At 43.4% G+C, this 17,732-nt stretch overlaps 1 protein-coding gene across 1 annotated transcript; it reads right to left on the bottom strand.

Moving 5' to 3' along the window:
• Positions 1 to 579: 579 nt before the first annotated feature.
• On the bottom strand, positions 580 to 8,053 carry KCNA4 (potassium voltage-gated channel subfamily A member 4). The gene is made up of 2 exons (XM_001088267.5): positions 7,639 to 8,053; positions 580 to 4,495 (listed from the first exon to the last, which is right to left on the bottom strand). The coding sequence occupies exon 2, from the start codon at positions 3,711 to 3,713 to the stop codon at positions 1,755 to 1,757; it is 1,959 nt and encodes a 652-aa protein (XP_001088267.1). The 5' UTR covers positions 3,714 to 4,495; positions 7,639 to 8,053; the 3' UTR covers positions 580 to 1,754.
• Between the last annotated feature and the right edge of the window lie 9,679 nt (positions 8,054 to 17,732).

Genomic DNA, 17,732 nt, shown 5'->3' with positions numbered 1-17,732 from the left:
AGTTTTACTTTTAACTCTAATGTTGAATTTACTTTGAATTTCAAATACCATTAAAGGAGAGGTAGGATTTATGTAATTATGAAATGATGGCCTGGATTTTAAAAAGCTTGAGAAAGGCTATTTTAGGTCTGTTTGTTTGTTTGTTTGTCTTTAGCTCACAGTTACCAGAGTTCACTATGTGCCAAAATAGTGTATGCAGTGTTGCTTGTTTTGTTTTCCCCCCTCCCCCACCAACCAGAGCCCAAGACAATCATTTTATAAAGAATAGAAGTTAAATAAACATTGTGGAAAAAGGCCTCTTATGCATTCCGAGTTTTCTAACCTATAACTAGTGATGATTTAATAGTGCAAGGCTGATCACTAGTTGTTATCTCACATTCTAGAATGCTTTGTCATGAGTTAAATGCAGTTATATGTGTCATAAATTCCTTTAATAAAGATGATGGTGGTGATGTTGAAACGAAATGTTTGACACAATTCTTCCTTATATCCGTTTTAGCAAATATAACATAAAAATCTGAGGTTAATCCCCAAATTCTGTTCTTATATAACTGCACAAAAAAATAAACTTAATAAATCTAGCGTTTATGTTTCACATTTAATAGAAAATTTTTAAGCCATAATCACTGTAGCTGCTTGGCATCTTATTTCTTCAAGAATTCTTTCAGTGCATGCATTAACTTTGGTTAAATTATTCTGGAGTTAAAAGGCAGAAGAATATATAAAATAGTATGATTTCAGAAGCATCATTGTAACAGACCAATTTCAAAAGATTCAGTTGCTAAATTTTACTTCATAATTCCTTTGTCAATCAGTTATTTAGGTTTTAAAAGAGAAGAGAATCATGTGATGTTATCTGCATGGTCATTAGTCTCACACAATGAAAAGAAAACAATAAAATAAGACTAAAGAAATCATTCTTCCAATGATTGTCATTGAACTGTTACATTGGTAAACATTCACAGTATGAAGTCTCTCTCAATCTCCAGCATATAAAGTAGTGCAAAGAAAAAAAAAATCCAGTCCTGTTACCTGCAAACAAAACTTATTACATATTCTCCAATTTCACTTATTCTATGTTACACATTTGCTGTTAAATCTTCCCAAAATTAATAACAAAATATAATCAATTTCTAAAGGCCCTTGCAGCCTTTTTAAAAGTTAATTTCCAGTTAAAAATAAACTTTAATTAAATCCAAGATAAAATTGTGACCTATATTCTATTAAATAATTTACTTTCTTTTTTCTCTACACAGTATTTCTTACAATTTTTAAAAAACACCTACTGAATCCAAAGACATATTATATGCTGTTAAAGCACTGATAAATGACTGCTCAGATTCATTAGTTCTTACATAGTAAATACTTCAAAATGCCAACTTTTCCCATCACTGCACAATTACTAACATTGACAATTTACTTCACACACACACATACGCACACACACGCACACACTCTCTCTCTCTCCATCTTTACTGTCAACATCTTTTCCAGTTAATGTGCAAAATTCTTGCATTCTAATAAAAATATAAAGATAGATTTGCTCCTATTTAAGCCTCCCTCTTCTCGAAGATGTATCATTTATTTGATATGTAATACAAGTTTAGTAACAATTATGCCATGTATAACCATTAAATAGTGTACTACTGTATGCATTGGATCATTTGCATATTTCATTTTCATAACTGCACTCTCTATGCATAAATATATTTGGAGATGCTGAGAGGGGGGCAGTGGCAGGTGGAGAAAGAGATTCACACATCAGTCTCCACAGCCTTTGCATTAGAACAGTTGTTTTTATCTGTCTCACTGTCATCCCCCTTTCCCTGACACTTCTCCTCCTTTGCACACAGAGATTCCTTAACTCCTTCTTCCATTTCTAGATACTCTGACTTGTCCCCCAGGGAAGAAGAAGTAGAGCTCCGAAATTTCTTGAGCAAATTAGAGGGGAGGTATGGGCAACTGACTGCATTCTGCGTTAGCTGTGTCTGTTCCTCATTTTCAGTCTCTCTGTGGTAGAAATAGTTAAAGTTAGAGACAATCACTGGCACTGGCAAAGCAATGGTTAATACACCAGCAATGGCACACAGAGACCCAACAATCTTGCCCCCCACAGTGATGGGCTTCATGTCCCCATAGCCCACAGTTGTCATGGTCACCACAGCCCACCAAAATGCATCTGGGATGCTTTGGAAATGGGTAGTAGGTTCATCCGCCTCTGCAAAATACACAGCGCTGGAAAAGAGGATGACCCCAATGAAGAGGAAGAAGATCAGAAGGCCCAGTTCCCGCATGCTGGCTCTGAGGGTGTGGCCCAGGATCTGCAGGCCTTTGGAGTGCCTGGAGAGTTTGAAGATCCGGAATACTCGGACCAGACGAATGATTCTGAGGATGGCAAAGGACATGGCCTGCTGCTGCTGACCATTGCCACCCCCCTGTTGCTGGGCCAGGTCAGTGCCCAGTGTGATGAAGTAAGGCAAAATGGAGACAATGTCAATGATGTTCATGATGTTTTTGAAGAAGAGTGCTTGGCTGGGACAAGCAAAGCAGCGAACCACAAACTCAAAGGAAAACCATACAATACAGACTGTTTCCACGATGAAGAAGGGGTCATTGAATATTGTGTGCCCTGAGTTCTCTGGGTGGGGTGCTGAAGTGTCATTCAACAACCCACCGTGCCCACCAGCACTCAGTGCCATGACGAGATCCCGGTCGTCCCTAAACTCAGGCAAGGTTTCCAGGCAAAAGATGACAATGGAGATTAAGATGACCAGGACAGATACAATGGCTATGCCCCTTGCAGGACTGGAGCTCTCTGGATATTCAAAGAGGAGCCAAATCTGCTTTTTAAATTCATTCTCAGGGAGGGCCCTGTCCTCCTCCTCTCTCACAAAGCCCTCGTCCTCCCGAAACTTCAACAGGGCCTCCTCCCCCAATTGATAGAACTTCACCTCCTCAGTGAAGATATCAAAGGGGACATTGACTGGCCTCTTCAGGCGGCCTCCTGATTGGTAATAATATAAGATGGCATCAAAGCTGGGGCGGTTCCTATCAAAAAAATACTCATTGCGCAAAGGGTCAAAGTACTGAGTCCTCTTTTCAGGGTCTCCCAACAAAGTCTCTGGAAACTGGGCCAGAGTTTTCATCTGGGTCTCAAAGCGTAGGCCTGACACATTTATCACCACCCGTTCACAACAGTCACTGTAGCGGACTGAACTGTAGCCACCACCGCCCTCATCCTGAGGCAGCAGGTCCGTGTAGGAACACTCATCCCCGTGGTCATCTTCACTATAGTAAAACCTTCCCTCCTCTTCTTCCTCCTCCTCCTCCTCCTCGTCTTCCTCCTCCTCACTCAGCTCCCTCAGGATCTTCTCCTCAGAACCACTGGGCATCAGGTCAGAGCAATGAGAGAAGCTGCTCTGCCGTTGGTGGGCTTTCTTCTTCTCAAGCCGCTGTCGCCTCCTCCTCCGGCTACCCCGGCTGCTCTGAGGGTCATGGGAGGTGCAGGCCCCACGTGACTGGTGGTGGTGGTGGGAGCCACCAGAACCCCCGCTACCTTCAACAGCAGCTGTGGCCGCTGCAACAGCAGCTGCTGCAGCTGCCCTGGAGTGAGCAAGCCTCTCCCGCTCCCGGGCCCTGGCCTGGGCAGCATAACCATAAGGCATGTGACTGTTGCACCCTGAGCTCTCCGCACTCACCATTGCAACCTCCATGGTGGTGGTTTTCGGAAATGGCTGGTTCCAGTTGTAGAAGAAGAAGAAAGAAAAATAGGGCAGCTTCTTTTCTCACCAAATTAAGGTAAGTTTGGAACCCTTAAGCAGATTGCTTGGAAGACTAAGGATATTTTCAGTCCAACTTTGCATTTTCTGTTTTTAAATCAGCACGCCCCATGCTCCCTCTTCTCAGGGATTCAACATTGCTCTCCAGAGCTTGGCTGGTCGAGATAAATAGCCTAGCACTCTCAAGACTAAGAAGTCTGAAAATGCTGGAGTGTCTCAGACACCTATGTTTTGGGGGTAGATGTTGAGATTTGGAAATATGTCTGGGATGTGGTTAGTGATGATGCTGCAAGATTCAAAGGCAGCAAGTGTCTGACAGCCAGAAGTTGTGCCTAGAAAATGAAATACATTTTTCTGCCATGGAAATTGGCCAATGCTCAGTCCATTAAATTTAAATAAAATGCAAATAAGCCTTTACTGTTAGCACTTGCCTTCTAGTGATGGCTCGAACCATAATAAGATGTGGTTTGAAGTATGTCCAGCCATTTCTACTCAAAGTCTATCAGGACGATTCTGCAGGCTCTCCTTTTAAGTTCATCAAAGGCTTCCTGGACCCAGGTACGATGCCAAACCATAGATAGAGGCAAAGACCCTGGGAGGTAGAGAAGGTGCTAGATGAGGTGTCAGCAGAAGCAAAACCAGCTCTGAGGTCTCCATAGAAATCAAGGAAATGCAGAGCATTCTTCAGCCAAAATCATGCAGAAGCAGCACTTCACCTGAAAAAGGATTGGAAACAAGCATAGGAGAAAAGTAAAAGGGAAACAAATCATAAAGAGCAAAGTGAGCATTTCTCTTCATATACACATCCTTCTCTTTCTTCAAGAAAGTCACATAACACACCAAACACCCATACATTTTCAAGAGTATGGGGCACACTATTCTCACTCACTAAACATCATTCTTTCCTTCTTCTTCAGATATTATTTCAGCTCAGTTTATTTTTATGGTAACTCAATTATTTTTCCTCTCTCCACTCATGGCTCACATGGCTCTTGCTTCTATCTTCCCCTTCACCAATGCCAGGTCTTAATTCTCACTGTCACTCTCTTCATTTCACAAAAATAATGCTGTGACTTTACAGCTGCTTCCATCATTCATCTATTTCAAGGCAATTTTTAAAATTTCCACTCATAAAGTGTTTCTGAATTAAGTGCCCTTCCACTCCTCTCTATCTTGACTCAGGATTGGGGAAGTCGGAAAAAAGAAAAAAACAACAACAACAGTATTCTTATTCTTTATGCAGGCAGCACCACTTGAATGCACTTCAGTCACCTCATCTATAAAGTACAAATAATAACACAACCTCCCCCATCTCATGTTTGTAAGGACTAAATGAGATAATGGATGTTGATAGAATATCACAGTGCCTTTTACCTAATGAATGACAATAAACACTAGCAGTAATGAATAACGTGACAGCAACCTACATTTTTATTGTCTGTCTACACAGCTCCAAGTGTTTGTGTCCTTAGGCCACTAACTAAAGTAGGGGAAGATGGGACATGAGGACATACAGTACATCCTGAGACTCACCAGTGGCCGTCGTTAAGTTGGCACTGCCTGGCTCCCTACCGCATGTCCCCATTGTTTTTCTGTTCCCCTGAATCCTGAACACTCTCTACCACCCACAGGCTAGGAACTAATGCCAGTTTCCACATCTCTAATAACCATCTTCTCTCTTTGGCGGTCGCTCCATGTTCACCTCAATGGTTCCTCCTCCACTCTGCTCAAGGTGCTATCTCTTATTTTTTAAAATGTCAGTTTGTGTGAACTTCATTCTTAGCCTATCATACTTACCCCCACTTCAATAAAATCCACATCCCTAACATCCCTCGTCCTCTCTCTCTCTCTCTCTCTCTCTGCCCACTTTTATTTACAATCTCCCACTTCCGAATTGCATGTCCCTTGCAGTTCCAATCTGCTCCCTCTGTCACCTGTTATTCCTGGCCCTTCTTCTTCCTTAGTTTGCTCTCCCAAGATCCAGGTAATTCATCTCCTCAGCCAGGTCCTATAAAAGCCCCCATCCAAATCTCCCGTCTCCTCTTGATTTTTCCATGTACTCTGTTCAACAGGACTTCCAAGAATGCAGGGAGTAACCCAGAGAACTGGAGAGAATGATGATAGTCAGAATTCAGGGCATCTACCAGCTTCTATTACTGGAAGCACTTGGAAAGCATAAGAGAAATGGCTTTCTGAAGCCATTAACAGGATTCAGCTCTTGACCACCTGCTGCTCCTTGCTGATCCTGTCAGCCTAGCAGCCTAAACACACTAAATTTTATGAAGTGACAAGCATGGAAGTGGCAAACAGAGGTCTTCCCAATCATACACCCCTTCCCAATCATACACATTTTCCTAGGGCAAGGAGGGCATTTGATTGCAACACAAACTCCAGAAAATACACCACTGAGGGCCTCTCACATGCCATCTCCCTTCTTTGCCTTACTCCTAACATCATCTCATACTCTGAAATGTTTACCCCCAAGGAGTTACTAAATCCCTACTTACAAAACCATCCTGGGGTGACATTCACCGTGGAGTGTCAGGCCAACATCCTTTCAAGACTGGTACAGACCAAATAGCCTGAGAGTTTGCTCAGTTTCTTCCCCAACTCCCCCAAAACAATTATAATTTCAATGAAGCCCCAGTGTAACCCAAGTTCCTGTATAGTTGAGTACTACACACACCTGCCCTCCCACCCAACTGACTCCCAGAAGGTCATAAATTAGAGAGTCTTCTAATTCACCATCAGCTCTTCGGGAGTTCTAGAACTGCCCTCTTTCTGCTCTACACCAAATAATTTCACATTTATTTATTTATTTATTTGGGATTATTTGTCTTTGTTTATCTAACTCCCTCCTCCACCCTACAAGTAGCAAATTGCCTTCCTTTTAATCATCTACTAGTTATTTCACTATCCCTGATCTAGAAAAGGAGAGAGAAAGAAAAAGAAGAGAAAAGAAAAATCATTCCTCCCAGCAAATCAGACTGGTTTAAAATCTCTCTTCTTTCTCAGGGTACTCTTGTTAGTAGAATCTATTCAAGCCAATTTCCAGGAGCCTTTATGATATAGATCTTTGCAGAGGAATTTGTCTTCTTCTTTAACACCATTAAACTAATAGGATTTTGCAGACTACCTATTCCCCAATCCCGGCGCCCCCAAACAACAGCCAAGCATCCCACCCCTCCTCCTCTCACCCCTCCAACAACAAGGCTGTTCGTCTCTCAGTGCTAATTCCTGCAACTGTGTCAGTGTCAGGGTGGTACCCGAACCTTAGAGAGAGAGATAGAGAGAGAGAGAGAGAGAGAGAGAGAGAGAGAGAAGAAAAATTGAGAGAGGGAATCAGAGAAGCCAATACCGTGAGAAATATACACTTCAACGCACGCCATTTATGCAGCCCCTATGTATGTTGCTCAAATGCTCGGAAAATGCACGCAAATCCAAACGTTGGGAGAGGCAGCAATTCAGACTCGTTCACCGGCTGTTAACCGGTGCGGCTGGAAGGAGGTGAAACGATGCTAAATCTTAACCCCCCTCTCGTTGGGAAACGACATCTTTAATCGCGCCGTCGCCTCCAGACCTCGGTTCCCGCTCCAGCACGTTAAGCAGGGCGCACTCACCGCATCCCCGGGGTTGGGAAAATAACAACTGTTGGCCCCCTGGAGCGCCGCGCAGCATCCGCACCTCCCTTCTCCCACCTCCTGGTTTATTTTTAACCGCCTTCCATTCATGCCCTTCTGTCACATTCCCGATATTATTTATCCCTCAAATGTCCACTGTTTCTTAACAGCCAAAAGAAGAAGGTGGAGGAAATATTTAAAAAAAAAAAAAAAAAAAAAAAAAAAGGTATCATACTTACCGTTCCCCGGCGGGGCGAAAAATAAAAATAAAGAAAATCCACCGGCTGGCTTGTTTTTCCCCCTCAAGCTGCAACAGCTGGAGGAGGGGAAGAATGATCTTGGGTGAGGGGGGTGGTAAAAGGAATCACTCGGGTTTGGCAGGTGGAGGGTCCAAATATCCACGGAACAAGTTCTGTTGCCTGGCCCGGGGGGTGCACAGGGTTCTCGCGGCTGGAGTCTGGGGGTGGGGGTCGGGGCTGCCCCAGAGAAGACCCCAAGGCTCCTGGTTCCTCTGGAGTTCAGCACAGGAGGGATTGCCTGGGAAAGGAAGTCAAGGTTCCTCCGAAAAGAAACAAAATCCTAGACAGCAGCGATCACTTGTTAAGCCCGAATTCCTCCTCCAACATCCATCCCTCTCTGGCTCTCGCTGGCTGCGGGAGCAGCACACGCCTCCCCTGGCCGCGAACGCGCGCCGGGCGGGGGCGGGGCCAGGGCCGAGCCGAGGGTGTGGCGTTCGCGACGGTCGCCAGGGGCGCCTCCTGGCGCGGCGGGGCGGGCGCAGTCACGACGCCGCGACTCCCCGCACCCCGGCTGGGCCCCCCGACTCCCAGGATCTGGGATCAATTCCAGGAGTCTTTGGCTCTGGTCCCCAGAGGCGAGGAGCAAATCCTGGAGAAGTGTCCCCGTTGGGGCCGGAATAGGGGTTTCGACGGCAGCGCGGGAGTCCCCAGAGGGCTTGGGAGCGGGGAGCTCCAATGGGAGGTGCAGTCCCGAAAATGGGGTCCTTTGGGACATCTCCTCTCCCTAACTTGCTTTCTCTATATCTCCCCTCTAGCCCCGTCTTCTTTTCCCCACCCCACCCCCTCCCAAAGCGGGTTTGTTGGGTTGGGAAGCGGGTGCATCTCCGGCGAGGCCGCTGGCGGGGAGCCCTCCTGTGCCTGCCAGCGCGTGCAGATCCCTCAGTCTCCGCCTCCCTTGTACACAGTAGTTGAGCGGCTTCAGCGCCGGGGTTGGGCCTCCGGGGCGCGGAGGAGACCGACTTTCAACCTGTGTTCAACCCCGGGCAGGGGAATGTTACAGAAATTGGAATCAGGCCCAAGCTAGGGGCTGCGCGCGGGAGGCAGCAGTCCTAGGGGAGGAGGGTTGGAGAGATGAGTAAGTCGCGGGGTGGGCCAGGGGCTGGGGGCTTTGGAAGGCGGGGGAAGAGCACGCAGCCAACCTGTTGCTGCAAAAAGAAATACGCCTCTGGTACCGACTCCCTGAGGGCTCTTTGGATCCTTCGGGATAGAAATCAAGGGAGATCGCAGCAAAATACAAGTTTTTTGATTTTTCTTTCTTTCTTTTAATTAAAGCTTGTGCGCACAAGGGAGCTAACACCAAGAAAAAAAAAAAAAAAAAAAAAAAAAAGTGGGCTGTTCCTCGAAGTCAGGGTGTGGGTTTCTTTTACGGGCCTCTGCCGTAAGGGGAAATAAGGGGAACTATAGGCAGGGCATGTAGAGGTGGAGTTTTTCTGGTGCATGCATAGTGGTTTAACATGCTTCTTCATAGGACGTATGTATCATTAGCATCTTAAATCTCCACGTCTGGGCGTTATTGTTTGCATTAAATTAAGGAAAAGGTCACTGTGAATTGAAAGTTAAACCTAGCTGTGCATGCCAGGGCCTGGGACAAGTCCCTCGTCCCCTAAAGCGGAAACTTCTGGTTAATAGCTTCTTGGCTTTTCATGCTAATTGACTGGAGTTACAGTTTGAGGAAGAGTCTTTCCTTGTTTCTTGTTTATTTCTTTGGGCCACATCAAAACAGGAAAGTAGACAGCTTGCCTGTCTCAGGCTTGCCAGAATCAACCGGGCGAGAGGTTTGGCTCCTGGGGGGTCTCCATCCTTAGTGATCTCTCCCATTGCCCACCTCCATTTAGAAAAAAAAAAAAAGGTTTTGCTGTCCATCCCCACCACGCACGCGCGCGCACACACACACACACACACACACACACACACACACACACGCGCGCGCGCGCGCGCGCGCACACACAAATAACCAGAAGCCCACGTGGCGACAGGGCCTCCTTAGACATCTCTCCCAGCTCGCCTGATGGACCAAGCAGGCAGTGGCAGCGCGATGCCCAGACTGCTGGAGCAAATCCGACCTTGGGCTGGTTCGTTGGCGCCGGGACTGTCACTGTCGTCCTCGGGGCGGCAGCTTTGTTCTAGGGCCCTATTGGGCCTCCTCCTTTTGTGATGCTCAATTAATTATTAAGAGAAACACTCCCGAGCTGAATTATAGATATGCCCTCCACTCACTCACCTAACCGCTGCGGGTTCGGAAAAGGACACCTGGAGGGCTGCTTTTTGTTGCTGTTTGATTTTTCTTTTATCTTTTTAAATAACTAGACACACACACAAAATCGATTTGTAATCAGTGTGAAAGAAAAAGAGGAAATGAAACCCGGAGTGGACCCTGGTTTTTCTAACTTCTTTCAGCTAGTGCAGCTTGAAATTGTGGCATGAATAAGTTTAACTGCAACCCCCTGGCCTCAACCCTGGTGGAGCAGCTGAGAGAAAGGTATCTTCACGCTGGCTCTAGAGACATTCTTTGCCTCAATTCATTCCCTACTGCAGTTCATCCGAAGAGCAGGAAGAGCGGGTTTCTCCAGAAGTGAGAATGATCATGTTCACTCGCCCCAAACCCTCTCTCTGTACCTCCACAATGTGATATCACTGTGCGGTTTCATGCATACCAGAAGCAAATAACTGGTAATATTTATTGTTGGCTCATTAGAAGGATATTTCTTGGGATAGTAAAAAGCAGGACTGGGACCTGTTTCCCAAAAGCAGTTTATGAGATCAATCCAGTACAGCTATGGAATGCTTTCAGGGAGATGAAAAATGAGATGGAATGACGTACTAAAGATGATAGTTGTATTGAAGCTTGGATATTTTAATTGAATCATGTTAAAACTTTATGAATTATGCTTCCCTTTTGCTGTTTGTTCGTACCCCAGATAATTTTAATGTTTTCAATGCCTGAGGACTTTATAAATATTTGCATGTTTTAGGTGTGGGTAATCCGAATTACTAAAATACAACAAGAATGCTGCTGAGGGACAATTCTGCTCTCAGGAGGACTTGGTCAAGGCAGGTGAGATTAACTGAGTGTCTGCCTCGTACCTGGCTCTCTGTTAAGTTCTTTGAATGTATATTATGTAATTTTATTTGCATAACTAAATGCTTTTTTTATATGGTAAGTACTATTATTACCACTATTTTATAAAAAAGGAAATGAAGGTGTACGATGATTACCTAACTTGCCCAAAGGTTATATAGCTAATTATGTAGCAGAACAAGGCCTTACATATCTGACTCTGCAGTGTAGACTGACCCCGTGCTAGTGATGTGGTCTTTGCCCATTTGTTCATACAAGCTAGTGGTTGTCACAGATGCATACACAGATTATGAAGCAAGGGGATATGTGTTATGATGGAGGTTTAAGAATGTTGCTCCTTGGTGCAAAGAGTAGAGTAGCATCTAGTGTGGAGGAAGTAAGCAAGCATCTAGTGTGGAGGAAGTAAGCAAGAATTCTCAATGAAAGGGGAGCAATGTCTGAAAAATAGAGTTGGAGTGGCCACCATGGAGAATGCACAGGCACATGGTGATGGGATGGAACAGAAGCAACTAACTGGAGCTAGAGATAGGTTAGGACCAACTGGGAAGAACATGCCCCCTCCCAGCCTTCTCCCACCACATGCACACACACCCCTACCTCTTTGCCCATTTAAATAATTAATTCATAAAGCAAGCAAGAAACATTATGTTTCTCTCCTTGACATCATCCTAGGAATTCCTAGGAACTCATAAACAGTAGCAAAAAGATTCTTTGCTTGAGACCTGTAAAAATCTACCTTGTCTTAGTCTCCAAACCTCGTTTACTTTTTATTTTCTTTTGAAATGGGGTCTCACTCTGTCACCCAAGTTGGAGTGCAGTGGGATGATCACAGTTCACAGCAACCTCGAACTAACTCCTGGGCTCAAGTGATCCTCCTGCTTCAGTCTCCAGAGTAGCTGGGACTACAGGTATGTGGCACCATGCCCTGTTATTTTTATTTATTTATTTATTTATTTATTTTTAGTTTTTGTAGAGACAGGGTCTCACTATGCTGACCAGGCTGGTCTCAAACTGGCCTCAAGTTCTGCTCCCACCTCAGTCTCCCAAAGTGCCCATCATGATTACAGGTATGAGCCACTGTGCCCAGCCCCTCTTTTCTATAAAGAGGAAAAAATTATTTTCTTGCCTTTCTTAGTCACCAACTAGTCAAAATTCTTTAAGCTCACCACCACCAAAGACACCTATTACCACAAAGAATGTATCACTGGCTTTGAATTCTCTCAGTGGTGGTACAAATGTTCCAGATCACACTGTGAAGTCTTTGCTTATATAGAAAGCGGCAGAGGCCAACAGATCATCTCCGTACAAAGCACGATAGGAAGCCCTGTGGGATACAAGCTAGGCCCATTATAAATGTTTTTGTTCTCTTTGAGGACTGTGGTCCACAGTGAATTGCAATGTTCTGTTTACTCTTCTATCTCCCCAAACATGCCTGTGATACTTCACTGAGAACAGGCATTATATCCTGAGCAATGAGCATTGTACTTGACCCAGAGTAGAATGTGAATGAATAATGGAAGAGGCTTCCCTTTGCCAAGAAAGTTCAGTGAATATGTTGTGAGAAAACTAGATCGCTTTTGCACCTGCTCACCCCAGCCTCTCAACTATCTATCTCACTTTTAAAGTTCTGAAGTGATGGGGGTGGGGGTGATGAGAAGGCCCTGGAGATTTGGTTCCATGCTCCCATTCCCAAATTTATGGATGGGGATATTTTGAGCAGCTCATCCTTCTCTGTAAAATGTGAGTCACTCAGCTGGTTTATTCTTGGGGTTTTCAGGGACTGTTTACCACCACTTCCTAATCTATCTTATGCATATCGGCACTGGTCAAAACTTAAGATACCAGAAAAGCATATTTGTTTCTTACTACAATGAGTGTTTTATTCCATTTCAGCTGCTATAACAAAATAGCATAAATAGATTAGCTTATATACAATAGAAATTGATTTCTTACAGAGCTGGAGGCTGGGAAGTACAGAATTAAGGTATGAGCAGATTCAACGTCTGGTGAGAGTTCATTTCCTGGTTCATAGATGGCGCCTTCTTCCTGGGTCCTTACAAAGTAGAAAAGGCAAGGCAGCTCTCTGAGGCCTCTTTTATAAGGGCACTAATCCCATTCATAACGGCTCAGCCCTCATGGTTTAATCACCTCACCGTAAATCCTATATCCTAATACCATCACTTTGGGGGTTAGGATTTCAACAGAAGAATTTAGAGAGAACACATTCAGACTACAGCAGTGACAAAACATCAACTCTGGAGAGAAAGACTGACTACTCATTCACTGACTCTCTGATTGCAGCACAGTGCCAGGCACGATGGTGATTAAGACAACTGCTGCCTGTCCTGTGTGGACACTTGTGGTCTAGATGGTAAGAGACAGACGAGTCAACACACTTGGGTGGTAAGACAATGATAGAAGTCACACAAGGGGCAGAAAGAAGTGGCACTTAATTGAAGTTATAGAGAAAGGTTCTCAGGGCAGAAGGAGTCCCATGGCAAAAGCTCATGGAACAACAATAGCATGTGTGAAAACAAAGAAAGATAACTGAGGATCCACTATGAAATGGGAAAGGGAAGCAGTGAGGGAGGACTCTGATATGCCATGCTCAAAGTAGGATCCATGAAAAAACACTGCATGATAGGATTCTCAACCCTTTCCACCTTTACACACAGGACAGATACAGTTCATATGCACCACACACACCCTTGAGCAAACCCAGATTAGCAACTGCAGCATTCACTAAATAGACTGAGTTGCAGACATTTCCGGGCCTCCTAGCTGCAATGATATCACTTTCTCCTTCATTTATGAATGCATCTCAGAGGCCAAGTGGGTGAAATTGAATTGGCATAACCTTAAATAATCTCAGATTTTGCTTTCTAAATGCAAGTCTATTTAAAAATGCCCCTCTTTAATTGAAGTAACTTGGTTTTTGCAACACAACCCATTATTAACACTGATACTGTGGTGCATCACTGGTGTTGAGATCCACTCTGTCAGAGAGAATCTCCTTTTAGCTCTTTGTTTTCCTTATATGTGCTTAGGAAATAGGGTGGCTGTGGAGATTCAGTGAAAGTGAAGTACCAATCCTGGTGCAGACAGAAAGCATCCACAGCCTCATCCACTGGCACCAATCAGGAGCAAACTTGGGGCAGAGGTGAATCAAGACAAGGTTTGGGCATGGTATGGTGTTTCAGTTCTACAGATACTACCACCACCATGTCTTTTGCAGTAACGAATAATAGTTCATGTCAAAGAGTTTTCCCCAGATGTCTAAACGTGATCCTTTTTATAAAAACTAGAGATCATGGTATATCCCCTGCAAAAAAAAAAAAAAAGAAGAAGAAGAAGAAGAAGAAGAAGAAGAAGAAGAAGAAGAAGAAGAAGAAGAAGAAGAATTTCAAAATCCTTGGCAGCCCCTTTAAATATAGTCAATGACATTAAGACTTGCTGGTGTTTTCTCTTGAGAGCTGACTCCTCCCCTTCCACTCTCATTTTGATTTTGATCAACACTTTTCACCTACTGCCCAAGGACAGCCATCACCAAAGCTCACAGAGAGCCTCTGTTCTCCAGCATAAGAATGTTTACATGCATTTCTACAGGCTGCCAGCATTCTGACTACTTCATCAGACCAGCATTCCTTTTGATTTGGTTAAGTGTTAGAAAAAGCTTGTCCAGCACATGCTTTTCAAAACAAGGACCATACTTGTAGGAAGGATACTCTCATGTGGAAGAAATTCCCACAGGGTACAGATCAGTTGGGAAATCTACCCAAAATTAGTTCTGTAACTTGCTCACTTTTTTTTCATTCCTGGCGAAAGATAGAAACACAATTTTAGCGATTAGCCGACTGATATATTTTAAAACAGAAATTTAAAACAAACAAAGCTGAGAGTATGGGTGTCATAAGGATGCTAACTTTCGGCTTCTCATCATTGACTCTGGAGAACAGCATGTCACACATCAGATTTTATGTACACTTGAAGCTCCTCCAATTTATTTCTCAGTTAGTCTCACATATCAGCTCTTGTTCCGAGTAAACAAGAGATCTTAGGCTGTCATCTCCAAAGGCTATATGGGGGTACAAACCTACCCATTTCCTTTGGGTGGTTTTTAGCAAAGAGACCTTTTCTTCATATATAGGTTTAAACTTGAAAGTAAATTTATAACTTTAAATTTGTAAATTTACAGTGAAATTTTAACTATTCAGAGCAACCCTTGAAAAGAGCTATGTACACATTTGACCAAAGCAATTGCTCTTGAATTGCTTGAGGGTCTGGACCAAAGACCAGATCCTGGGGCTGTAGGTTTTTCTCTCCAGCCTCTTGGCTTCAGAGCCTCTGGCTACGACAACTCACCTTTGTAGGCCTCAATTTTCTTATAATGAGAAAATGATTTTACATATAATGTAATATAATTTTACATATAATGTAAAAATGAGTACTATAGCATCAGTCCTATTTCACAAAATCATGAATATGGATCATATGAAAAAGTGTATGGGAAAGAATTCTACAACCATAAAAATATACATAAATATAGGACATCATCATTTTAAAACAATAACCATCTGTCATGTACTGAATGCTCGTGATCCCACCAAAATCCATGTGTTGAAGCCCTAATTCCCAATTGTTATGGTATTTGGAGATGGGGCCTTTGGGAGGTAATCGGGATTGGATGAGGTCCTGAGGGTGAAGCCCTCATGATGGGACTAGTATCCTTATAAGAAGAGATACTATTTCAGGAAGCACACAGAAATCTCACATGAGTACGCAGCAAGAGAGCAGCCACCTCAAAACATAGAGAAGAGGCCTTGAAATGAAACCTACTATATCAGCACCTTGATCTTGTACTCCTCAGCCCCCAGAACTATAAGAATATAGATTTCTGTTGTTTAAGCCACTCGGACTATGGGCACTGGTTGAATAGAACAAATCCAAAAATCCAAAACCCAAAATGCTTCACAATTCAAAACTTTTTGAACACTGACATGGCACTAAAAGGATGTACTCATTGGAACATTTCAGATTTTGGATTTTCAGATCAGTAAATGTAATGCAAATATTCCAAAAAACAAAAAATTCCAAAGTTAGAAACACCTCTGGTCTCAAGCATTTCAGATAAAGGTTAATCACTCTATTTTGTCTTTGCAGCCTGAGCTAAGACCCCATCAGAACTGCGTAATAGATATATAGACTTTTTACTAGCAAACTTCACAATGGTATCTGAAACTCAAGAATGTGTTGGCTATAAATGGTTCTTACAGGTTATCTTTAAAGGAATTGATAGAAAGGTTTGCAATCAACCCACCAGTGTGATAACATGATACTAAAATTTTATTAGGCCTTCATAATCTAAAACTTACTCCTCAACCAACTTGGAATTTTTGGCAGGTTTTCTTGTAAAATGGCTGTAGATTACATTAGCTTGAACATTCAGAATGTTAACAGTATTCATTTTTCATTCAGTCAACAAAATTTTACTGAGCATCTACATTGTCTCAGGCATTAGTCTAAGCACTAAGTAGTGATAAGTGAAGAGAAGGTCCTTACTCTCGAAGACAAGAAATTGCAGACAACAATAAATGTTACCCAGAAAATAATACAGAATAATGGAGTGTCAGGGAAGGGAGTTTCAATTCTATTTGGGTAGCTAAGGAAAGCCTCACTGAGGTAACAGTTGAGCTGAGGACTATATGACAAGAAAGCTTGCTCTGTGAAGATCTGGGGCAGAAAAAAAAAAAGAAAAAAGAAAAACCATTAGGCAGAGTGATTCAAAAGTTAGTAAAGAGTAAAGGCTTTCCCAAAAGGACCCCATACATTTGAATACAAAGCATCTAATGAACAATTTAATTCTACCACACCACTACCTAATACACCGCAAGTTGGGATCTCAGAAACACATCTCTCCTTCCTTCACTTAGCACCTAATTCTAGGCTCAGTCACTCTTCTCAGTGCGGGGGGGGGGGGGGGGGGGGGGGGAAGGATAGGAGGGCACCCCTAGGAGGTTAGAGAGACAGTCCTAGGGTTAGAGGGGAGTGTTCACAGTTCTGCATCTGAATACCACTCACATTTACTTAAGAGGCAGTGATGATTACTAGCCCCAGGTGTCCTGATTTGTAAATGTAGTTAAGTATTCCTTTCACTGGTCTGGTGCTGCCTGTTCTCTGAAAGGCAAGATGGGCTGCATTCTGTTATAGCTTCTGTTCTATTAAAGGTTCTTTTGGTAGCAAGGAATGGAAAGCAATTCAAGCTAGTTTATATACAACGGAGGTGAAGAGTCAGATTTTACAGGAGTCCAGAAAAGAGCTGAGGAACCAAGATTCAAAGACAGAAACAGATGATTAGTCTTCTCTCACTCCCTTTCCCCATCCCCCACCCCACATCCCCGTCTCTCCCTCTCTCTCAATTCTGAGTCTCTGCTTTTCCCATATCCCCAGGTATGTGGGGATGAGTTTGTCATTGTTACTTGATCTTTCAGGTCAACAGTCCTTCACATACTTTCAACTTTCCAAAAGGAGGAATCTAATTGATTTAGCTGTTTCAACAAGGCCACTCAAATCACAGTTTACCAGCTTAAGTGGTCAAGTCACCTGTGTCCCAAATCAAAGTCACTCATCTGAGTCTGTGGGTGGGATGAAATTTTCTGAACAGAAGCCAACACAAGTCCAGTGCATTAATTCTGACAGCAACAAGCCCAGTTGGTTCAAACGCTTGGGAAACCCTTGGTACTTGTACTTATAACAGACCCTCCCAGGGCCATATCTAGTGTGCTTAAAATTTACACATTCCATATAAGAGTTTATGTAAACTATTTTACAATTGAGTTGCAGCAAACTAGTATACAATGTTACAATGAAATTATGTGGGTTTTTTTTTCCCCCTGTAATTCAGAGCTAAGAATTTCACTTTCAGAACACAAACATTTTATAACCATATTAAAAGCTT

The sequence above is a fragment of the Macaca mulatta genome, chromosome 14, assembly GCF_049350105.2.
Source record: "Macaca mulatta isolate MMU2019108-1 chromosome 14, T2T-MMU8v2.0, whole genome shotgun sequence".
NCBI lineage: Eukaryota > Metazoa > Chordata > Mammalia > Primates > Cercopithecidae > Macaca > Macaca mulatta.
The sequence above is the reverse complement of the archived record's forward strand: the minus strand, read 5'-3'. Positions and strand labels throughout refer to the sequence as shown.